This window comes from Rattus norvegicus, chromosome 1 (genome assembly GCF_021556685.1).
Source record: "Rattus norvegicus strain SHRSP/BbbUtx chromosome 1, alternate assembly SHRSP_T2T, whole genome shotgun sequence".
Lineage (NCBI taxonomy): Eukaryota > Metazoa > Chordata > Mammalia > Rodentia > Muridae > Rattus > Rattus norvegicus.
Genome location: NC_141534.1, coordinates 72,909,054 through 72,920,301, shown reverse-complemented (window position 1 = coordinate 72,920,301; position 11,248 = coordinate 72,909,054). Strand labels below are relative to the sequence as shown.

The window sequence follows — 11,248 nt, the reverse complement described above, 5'->3', positions numbered from 1 at the left end:
ACTTACCAACTATGTGTATGTATGTACATGCGTTAAGTGTGTGAGAGTGTGATGGAACTTCAATCCACCCATATATCTATACGTATGTATATATTTAAAGCTTGTTTGGTTGTGTGTTGAAGTTTGCATCTTCCACCAATTGCATGCATATATGTACATACATTATGTATATATATATATATCTATATATATATATCTATATGTATATTATGTGTGAAATGCTTGAAGCCTGTTTGTTGGAATTTTGTTTCATTCACGCACCAGTAAATGTTTATATGTATGTGTGTGTATATGTGTAAAGCTTAGAACCTGACTTTCAGAGCACTGCTCCAGTCTTCTAAACATGTGAACATGTATGTGTCTTCCTATCTGTCTGTCTGTATGTCTGTTGCTCTACCCCTCCCTCCCTCCCTCACTCTCTCTCTACTTCCCTCCCCCTCTCTATTCCCCACACTGCCCTCTCTCTCTGTGAGTGAGTTAATGGTTACTTTCTGCACTTTCTCTTCACTAAATGCTGGCTGCCAGAACCATCAACCCCAGGTGATTTGTGGACTAATCCTAATCAGCTGCTCTCAGCACTGACTACCACTACCTGGCTACCTCAGATTACTCTGTGGTGTCAAGGTAGATTTTTGCACAGTCATCTAAATTTCACACATAGAGAAGGTTACTTCAATAAGCTTTATTTTCCCTGTCAATTTATCAAGTGTGTCTTTTATGATATACTTAAGTTGAGAGTTCTTATGGAAAATGCCTAAAGAAAAACCCAGTCATCTCTACCCATATTCCACCTTTTCTCTGTAGATTCCTGTAATTGTAACACCACAGTAGAACATTGAAAAGTAAAATGCCAGTGAAAAGTGTTTGTAATACTCTTCTATATTTTTAAAAATTTATGTAATTTTATTTTGTGTGTGTTGTGTTATTATGTGCATAAAAACATTCAGGTAAATTTGGACCCCAGAACAGACCATCTGATCCTTTGTAGCTACTGTTACAGGAGGTTGTTAATAAAAGTTTGTGGTGTTGAGTATTGAATCAGTTGCTCCATAAGTACAGGACATCATTTTAATTGCTGAGGCATCAATTCATCTTCTGAAATATTCTATCACCATGTTTTTAAAAATATTCCTCTCTCCACTGTGTTCATAGAAGAACTCTTCTAACTCCTAGAATGGATCAGAATTCTCTTAGCTCTTTCTGACAAAGAGGACAATTGTCAAACATTCTGGATGACTATAGGAGACAATGTAGACCTCAGTACACATGATATTGCTAAATAAAATCATAAAGGAAACAGGTACGTCATTCCAAAAATAAATAGGTATGGTAATGTAATCCAATACTTGGTGATTATGAACCAACTAGATATGTGCCGGTCAGAATTAAGAAATGTGAGTATGGGAAGGTGATTTCTCCCTGATCATTTTAAGAGAATTTTTTTCTGGTCTAAAGAGTATTATGTAACATTTGGGAATGAAAATGCATACCAGCATCCCTGAACTGGAAGCCAAAATGGAAATGATCTCACCAGCCACCATGATCTTGCCTTTTGTGCTATGGTAAACGGGGAGGAAAGTAACCCAGACACTGCAGACCACCAGCATGCTGAATGTTATTAACTTGGCTTCATTGAAGACACCAGGCAGGTTTCTGGAAAGGAAAGCCAGAGTGAAGCTCACAAAGGTCAGGCAGGCCAGGTATCCCAGAATACTGTAAAAACAAGTGACTGAACCCTTGTTGCAAACAATGATAATGTGACCATGCTCAGATTGAGCATCAATTTCAACAGAAGGAGGAGAAACTCCTAAACAGACTGCACAGACAATAACTTGGATGAGAGTGCAGATGGGAATGATGTACGTAGATACTCCTGAAAGAAGAAAGTACTTCATCATTCTTTGAGGTGCTGTGACTTTGAATGCCAGAATAACAGTAATTGTTTTGGCTAACACTGTGGAAATAGCCATGGTGAATAGAACTCCAAATGTGATTTGCTGTAGGATGCATGTGACCGAGTCTGGATGGCCAATGAAGAGCAAGGGGCAAAGGAAACAAAAAATGAGGGAGAGGAGCAAGATGTAGGTGAGAGTGCTGTTATTGGCCTTAACAATGGGAGTACTGTGGTGCTTCACAAAGATGCCAAGAATCACAGCTGTGAATGCAGAGAAGCCCAAGGCCATTAAAGAAAGTGCCATCCCCAGGTGGTCTTCATAACTGAGAAAGATAAGAGCTTTTGGAATGCAGTCATTCTGTCCTGTGTTGGCATATTTGTCCTCTGGGCACAGGACACACATCTCCAAGTCTAATGGAAAAATTAAGACATTATTAGTGTAGCTTCAGCAATTTTATTGTCAGGATATTTCGTTTAAGAATCTCGAAGAAATATTTTAACATGTAAATCTGGTTGCTGAGAATACATTGAATGTCTTAGCTATATCAAATAACTGTTTCCATTTTTAATGCTTCTTGTTGTTATGGTAAATAAAAACCACAAATATTTTTGTCTATTTTACCATATTGCTGTGATCATTTATCATGGGTCTGTATATTTATAAGTGTGTTTACTCATAAAAGTAATACATATTTTCATGAATATGAGAGTAGTTGGGTTTATGTAGGTGAGGTATGATTCTGAGAATGAGGAGTTTCTATGAATATAATATCAATGTTTGTAACTGCAAAAATAAACAAAGATCATTTGTAGATTTGACCTCTTTTGACCGTAGCAACACCTTATTCCTAAGGCTTTTTCATAAAAAGCAGTAACCGTATCACTAAAGGTAACAAGCTCTGTAATTTCCACCATTATGTGTGTATGAAGTCTGGTTGCCATAACACTGAATCATTGCATAATTGCTATAAGGGATATGCTTCCCAAGTCTGAAGTCTTTTATATGAAGCAATTCTTTTACTGACAGTTGTTATCATTAAATTAAATTTGTTTCAGGAAATAGGAATTCAACTTGGTTGTGAAGAGAATGTGTTGGTCTTAGAGAGGACTTAACTTTGATTCCCAGCACCAATGCCATGTGTATCCAAACAGCCATTCTGAACTACTTATGTGTACATTTTACTTCATACTTATCAGAAAATTCCAGAAAATAACAAGTAGGAGTTGGTTACCTCCTATTATATGTGTTCTGGAGAAAAACTAAGACCATTATACTTAGTGGGAGAGGATTTAACTGCTAAGTCATCTCTCAGGCCACGAAAGCCTTTAAATACTTAAATTTAATTGTATGGGATAACACATAAAAGAAGGGAATAAATGCATGACAGCCAATTATATTCAGTTCTTCCTGACTAGATTGTTATTTGACAAATATTGGCTGTGTAAGGACCAATACCATTTGAACATTGTGGTAATTGCTTTCCGGACAAAGCAATTCTTTTTTTTTCTCCATCTTTATTATCTTGTCTATTTCTTATTTACACTTTGATTGTTATTCCTTTTCCCAGTTTCTGGGCCAACATCCCCCTAACCCCTCCCCTTTCCCTTCTCTACAGGTGTTCCCCTCCCCATCCTCCCCCCATTAACACCCTTCCCCAAACAATCATGTTCACTGGGGATTCAGTCTTAGCAGGACCAAGGGCTTCCCCTTCCACAGGTGCTCTTACTAGGCTATTCATTGCTGTCTATGCGGTTGGAGCCCAGGATCAGTCCATATATAGTCTTTAGGTAGTGGCTTAGTCCCTGGAAGCTCTTGTTGGAACAATTCTAATGTATCCTATCATGCAAATATTTACTAGGTAGTATTTTTACTAGCATTTAAAGGAGGACTCCTAATATTTACACATCATGTGCCAACAATGATTCTCAATTTTCTACATTTCAAATATCACCAAGCATTAGACAAATGTATATCTTTTTATTATGCAAAATCTCCCAACTCCTTCTTAACAGTTTTTGATAATATCACAAATTATTATTTGCCCTTTTCAGGAGTCTTAAAGTGGAATTGGATTTGGTTCCCTCTAGCCACATGCCTGATTCTGTCCTCCATGTGCTTCTGTTCTTGATAGGTGTGCATAAACTTATGTAAGAGTACGTACATCAAGAAAATGTAAGTAAATCCTTTAGAGATTCATGATCTACATATGTTTTTATAGAGGATAAATCACTAGGAATGATTTTTCCTAGAACCCAGTAACGCTGAAGGTTTCTAAGCAAAACTGTTTGAGAATATTTTATCTACTAAAATTTTTCAATGAGTGAAATATATATGATAAGTTATATTTCAATAATGACATTTTAAACTATCGTATTCCTATAATTATTAACCTAGGAAAGTCATATACATATATATATATTTTTTTAACGTTTCTTTTTAGACCAATTCACGATACCAATATGTGTGTAAGATGATAATCAAATTGAAGAACTTAGCCCTGCAGGAAATACACACTTGTCTCATTAGAAATTTCATTTTCTGGGCAGGGACTGCAATCAAAACAACAGGCTGACATTTCCTTCTTTCTGAATTTTCTAAATCCTGGACCACAATCAGCACTGCACACAGAGGTCGGCATCTAAAAAAACAGACATATCCTGCTATCAGAAGTTTTACTTACACCTTCAAAAATCATATTGTATTAGCATGTGATATTAACACACTTAATTCATATACACCAACAAAGTTACCAGTTTCATTTACTGTATTGTCTGATGACAGACATCAGTGTATGAAAAAATTAAGGAAATGTTGAATTGTTTCCCATCAACTTGGAATTCAGAAAGAAGAGTTGATAGTGTCCTGTTTGCAAAGAGTGCCGGGATTGCAAGGTGGTTATTTTACTTCATCCTTGTCTCCTTAACACACAGTATAGGATAAAGGCACAGAGAACCTAATAAAGAAATTATCTCCATCAGACTAGCCTGTCATCATACCTGTGAAGCTTATTTTAAATTGATAATTGATGTAGGAGTACGCAGGTTATTGGGAACAGTGTTCCATGTAGGCAGTGGTATCTTAGAAATCATGCAGAACAAGCCAGTAAGCTGAGTTCCTTGAGGGACTATGTTTCAGTTGCACTATACAGATCCATGCCTTGTCTTTCCTTGAGTGTAACCCACGAGCCAATTCAACCTTTTCCTCCTCACTTTGCTTATACTTAATGTTAAATAACAGCAACATAGAAGCAAATTACAAGTAAAGAACATACAAAAATGGGAAAAAATACTTCAAATACCAGATAACCAAAATGACCTCAACTACATTATGACTGAAAACTAAAACAAATTAATGGAAATAGAATAAGATCTACATAGGAAGAGGGCCATTGTTTTTACAATGAGGAGTTGCTCACTTTCTGTACAATGAACTGAGTGTTTACTGAAGTGAACAGGCTATGGGGAGCCTGAAAATAGCATGAAAATTGAGGTTGCTTAAAATTAATTGAGGCATTTCTTAAATTAAGGAAATCTTGGCATTACAATGAATCTTGTGATGGATGTCCATATGCTGCACTGGAATTTTGCTGATTTTTGCATGCTGAATTTACATCTTTTGTTTCAGGTGAGTTTGATGTTTCCATCGCAGCGTCTATTCTTCACAGACTCACATCATGTTCTCCAGAAATATGATTAAGCACAACTTTTCCTTTTTGCTTTATTGTTGTTGTTATTTTTGATGTTGTTCAAACAGGGTTTTACTGTGTAGTATTAGTAGATCTCAACCTCCTATAGATCCTGGCAGAGTGCTTTACTTCTGTTTCTGTATTTATGTTTTTATTATTTATTTTCACACTTAGTAAGGTTTTAAAGACTATTTTGATGATGAGTTGAGAAAGTACATACCTTACCTTATCCTGCTCATTTTATTTAAAGGAGAGTATCCATTTCAACCCTGTTTTGGGTAGATTAAGTAGAAAAGGCAGACTAGCCATGAGTGGAGAGAAATTATCCTGACTTTTGATTCACAGAATGTAGATTAAAGACATGTGTTACTACAAAAACTTGACCTAATTTCTAGGTTAAATGGAATTTCTTTGATTCTCCTATCCATAAACTGCAATGCCATCAATAAGTTTCCTGTGGAAAACTTTATATGGCAATATATGTTCTCTTAGTTTGTCAGTTTTTGTTTGTTCTCCTTTTTAAATTCTGAATGGATCCTAGACTTTGTTAAGAGCCTTTTCTACATGCTTTTGGAAAATATAATGCTATGATTAAGTTTATCTTGAGATGTTTTACACTTAAATGATACACATATGTTGAACCTTGGCATAAAGTAATTTTTGCACAGCTGAAGCTGCTAATGTTATAAAAGCTAATTGTGTTTCCAAAAAAACCTGTTTGCACTAGAGTATCTTCAAGTAGCTTCGGGGAATCTGCCCCCAGTTGGTTCTGCCATCTAAAGATACCAACAGACAATAGCTGGGTATAACAGATAGAGACAGAATTCCTTGGTTCCCTGGACTTGGGCAGAGGAGAAGGAGGAAGAAAGAGGTCTGTCATGCTGAACAAGAGTGCAAAGAGAGGAGACACTATATCCAAATGAGTTAGAAAAACAAGGAGAGTGCTCCATGTTCTGGGCCAAAAAATGTGACCAAGACAGCTCTCTAAGTAGAGTCAAGAACAACTGAAATGGAATATAGAATTAGTAAATAATCACTCAGGATTAACAGCGTGGAGATTGGGCAGTTGCTCAGCTATTGTGCTATTTAAAGCATATTAAAATAAAAAGACTATGTGTGTATTTTTTTCATATGGTAACATAAAGAATCGAGGATGTTAGCAAACCAACTACATGGGATTAATTAATACATAATAAAACACACAGGGACTGACCTTTCATTTGTGATACTGCCATCTGTCAGAAGATGTTTAGTCAAGATTATTTCAGGCATGTCCACAAATGATAAATGACGTTGTACTCTAAGTATGATTCTTCGGTTCTACTTCATTTTGTTGCTTCCCCTGACCCTTTTTTCCAGAAGTTTATATATATATGTTTATATATATATATATATATATATATATATATATATATATATATATATATATATATATGGGAAAGGATTTTTTTACCCACCCGGCCCATGGAGGCTACAAAAGAATGTCTAGTTTTATAGCCAGTCTACCTACACTGGCCATATTTCATATTTATGTGAGTGGCCTGTTCTGTTATGGCTAACCATGGTGATATCCAGCTTCACATTCCTAACAAAAGCCATATCTGGACCTGTTATCCTACAGCACCCAGAATCTTTTTTGATGTCTGTGGTATGTGTTCCTACCAAAATGTGTGCAAATATATATGGTGGCTGCTGCCATAATGGTGGATGTCTAGGCCAGAGGTCCTGCTGTCAGTGGGATATGTATTGATGTCCATGATCAATGTTACCACCAAATGCAATGTGTGTGCCCTTAGACTGCGTTGATAACTGAGGTCAAGCTGAGGTCCATGAGTTCTGTTTTAGCAGGAGCCTTACTAATCTGAGAGAACTACAATGCCATGTGAGGTAACAGAGTTGTCCAGATCTCTGCTGCTAGTGGTGGCTGTGTCTGGATCCATGGTCCTATTGCATTTAGAGAAAATGTTGATTTCCACAGCACATATTTTGACTGAGGAATTTATGGAATTTTTATGCTCTTGACTGCAGCCTGAAACCATGTTGATGTTCATGCTCTGTGCTCAGTTTGAGGGCCTTGTCTGGGTCTGTAGCTCTGTTGCAGCTAGGCCTCATGTGCTTTTCTCTGTAACTACCAGAAACCATGTAGAATGCCATTATCTTTGCTCCCTGCTTTTATATTAATGCTAAGAGACTACTTTAGCAGTGATATGAATGGTTGTAGATTCATAGATGTGAAGGAGGTACATGAAAGTTTTCTGTGACAACTCGTCTTATCATCCCAATCCCTATGCTTCCCCCACAATCCAAGAAAGAATATTAGTTTAAACAGGAAGCCATAAAAAGAACTCTTTAAATATATGGTAAAAAAATATAAAGTTAGCCTTGCAAAATTGAGGGCTTCTTGAAGGAGTTTGGGATGGAACAGTTAAGTTCTACTTATGGGGCAGAATTTGACTGTGCTCCAGTATCTTATTTAGGAATTTACTCCTGTGAGCAAACACCATAACCAAGACAAATCTTCTAAGGACAACATTTAATTTGGCCTGGCTTACAGGTGCAGAGGTTCACTCCATTAATGTTAAGGCAGGAACATAGCAGCATCCAGGCAAAGCTGGGAAATCTACATCTTCATCTTAAAGCTGCTAGCAGAATACTGAGTTCTAGGCAGCTAGGATGATTTAAACCCCACACTCAGAATGACACATATATCCAACAAGGTCACACCTTGAAATAGTGCCACTCCCTGGGTCAAGCATATACAAGCCATCTCATCCAGTGAGTACATGAATAAGAAAATTTGGACTTTTTAACTTTAATTTTTATTTTGGTGGGGTGCTGTCATAGAGAGACAAATGTGAAAGGACTGGGAATTGAATATAATCAAAGTGCATAATTGGAAATTTGAAGAGTAAATAAAAATATTATGTTAAGGCGGATCCCGGCCCGCAGCAGCTCTCTGCTCCCAGACCCGGTGAGAGAGAGACCCAACCGCCTGGTCAGGTGGGCACTCCTGAGGCTGCAGAGCGGAAGAGACCACCAACACTGCTCACCCCTGCCCACATCCCTGGCCCAAGAGGAAACTGTGTAAGGCCTCTGGGCTCCCGTGGGGGAGGGCCCAGGAGCGGCAGGACCCCTGCCACAGACACCGCCGGACCCTGAAGGAAACAGACCAGATAAACAGTTCTCTGCACCCAAATCCCGTGGGAGGGAGAGCTAAACCTTCAGAGAGGCAGACAGGCCTGGGAAACCAGAAGAGACTGCTCCCTGCACACACATCTCGGACGCCAGAGGAAAAAGCCAAAGACCATCTGGAACCCTGGTGCACTGAAGCTCCCGGAAGGGGCGGCACAGGTCTTCCTGGTTGCTGCCGCTGCAGAGAGCCCCTGGGCAGCACCCCACGAGCGAACTTGAGCCTCGGGACCACAGGTAAGACCAAATTTTCTGCTGCAGGAAAGCTGCCTGGTGAGCTTGGGACACACGGAAGCAGAATTTCTCTAGAACCGGGCACGTTCTGTGTTTACCAGAAGTCCCACACCCTCGGATCCCGGCCCGCAGCAGCTCTCTGCTCCCAGACCCGGTGAGAGAGAGACCCAACCGCCTGGTCAGGTGGGCACTCCTGAGGCTGCAGAGCGGAAGAGACCACCAACTCTGCTCACCCCTGCCCACATCCCTGGCCCAAGAGGAAACTGTATAAGGCCTCTGGGCTCCCGTGGGGGAGGGCCCAGGAGCGGCAGGACCCCTGCCACAGACACCGCCGGACCCTGAAGGAAACAGACCGGATAAACAGTTCTCTGCACCCAAATCCCGTGGGAGGGAGAGCTAAACCTTCAGAGAGGCAGACAGGCCTGGGAAACCAGAAGAGACTGCTCCCTGCACACACATCTCGGACGCCAGAGGAAAAAGCCAAAGACCATCTGGAACCCTGGTGCACTGAAGCTCCCAGAAGGGGCGGCACAGGTCTTCCTGGTTGCTGCCGCTGCAGAGAGCCCCTGGACAGCACCCCACGAGCAAACCTGAGCCTCGGGACCACAGGTAAGACCAAATTTTCTGCTGCAAGAAAGCTGCCTGGTGAACTCAAGACACAGGCCCACAGGAACAGCTGAAGACCTGTAGAGAGGAAAAACTACACGCCCGAAAGGAGAACACTCTGTCCCCATAACTGACGGAAAGAGAGGAAAACAGGTCTACAGCACTCCTGACACACAGGCTTATAGGACAGTCTAGCCACTGTCAGAAATAGCAGAACAAAGTAACACTAGAGATAATCTGATGGCGAGAGGCAAGCGCAGGAACCCAAGCAACAGAAACCAAGACTACATGCCTTCATCGGAGCCCAATTCTCCCACCAAAACAAACATGGAATATCCAAACACACCAGAAAAGCAAGATCTAGTTTCAAAATCATATTTGATCATGATGCTGGAGGACTTCAGGAAAGACCTGAACACACTTAGGGAAGCACAGGAAAACATTAATAAACAAGTAAAAGCCTACAGAGAGGAATCGCAAAAATCCCTGAATGAATTCCAGGAAAACACAATCAAACAGTTGAAGGAATTAAAAATGGAAATAGAAGCAATCAAGAAAGAACACATGGAAACAACCCTGGATATAGAAAACCAAAAGAAGAGACAAGGAGCTGTAGATACAAGCTTCACCAACAGAATACAAGAGATGGAAGAGAGAATCTCAGGAGCAGAAGATTCCATAGAAATCATTGACTCAACTGTCAAAGATAATGTAAAGCGGAAAAAGCTACTGGTCCAAAACATACAGGAAATCCAGGACTCAATGAGAAGATCAAACCTAAGGATAATAGGTATAGAAGAGAGTGAAGACTCCCAGCTCAAAGGACCAGTAAATATCTTCAACAAAATCATAGAAGAAAACTTCCCTAACCTAAAAAAAGAGATACCCATAGACATACAGGAAGCCTACAGAACTCCAAATAGATTGGACCAGAAAAGAAACACCTCCCGTCACATAATTGTCAAAACACCAAACGCACAAAATAAAGAAAGAATATTAAAAGCAGTAAGGGAAAAAGGTCAAGTAAAATATAAAGGGAGACCTATCAGAATCACACCAGACTTCTCGCCAGAAACTATGAAGGCCAGAAGATCCTGGACTGATGTTATACAGACCCTAAGAGAACACAAATGCCAGCCCAGATTACTGTATCCAGCAAAACTCTCAATTAACATTGATGGAGAAACCAAGATATTCCATGACAAAACCAAATTTACACAATATCTTTCTACAAATCCAGCACTACAAAGGATAATAAATGGTAAAGCCCAACATAAGGAGGCAAGCTATACCCTAGAAGAAGCAAGAAACTAATCGTCTTGGCAACAAAACAAAGAGAATGAAAGCACACAAACATAACCTCACATCAAATATGAATATAACGGGAAGCAATAATCACTATTCCTTAATATCTCTCAATATCAATGGCCTCAACTCCCCAATAAAAAGACATAGATTAACAAACTGGATACGCAACGAGGACCCTGCATTCTGCTGCCTACAGGAAACACACCTCAGAGACAAAGACAGACACTACCTCAGAGTGAAAGGCTGGAAAACAACTTTCCAAGCAAATGGTCAGAAGAAGCAAGCTGGAGTAGCCATTCTAATATCAAATAAAATCAATTTCCAAGTAAAA

General features: G+C 39.5%; 1 protein-coding gene across 1 annotated transcript in view; it reads right to left on the bottom strand.

Moving 5' to 3' along the window:
- Positions 1-1,385: 1,385 nt before the first annotated feature.
- The window catches only part of Vom2r13 (vomeronasal 2 receptor, 13), a 50,403-nt gene continuing 40,540 nt past the window's right edge, over positions 1,386-11,248 (bottom strand). Inside the window, 2 exon segments of the mRNA NM_001099489.3 lie at positions 1,386-2,305; positions 4,410-4,533. Coding sequence (NP_001092959.3) covers positions 1,386-2,305; positions 4,410-4,533 — 1,044 coding nt within the window.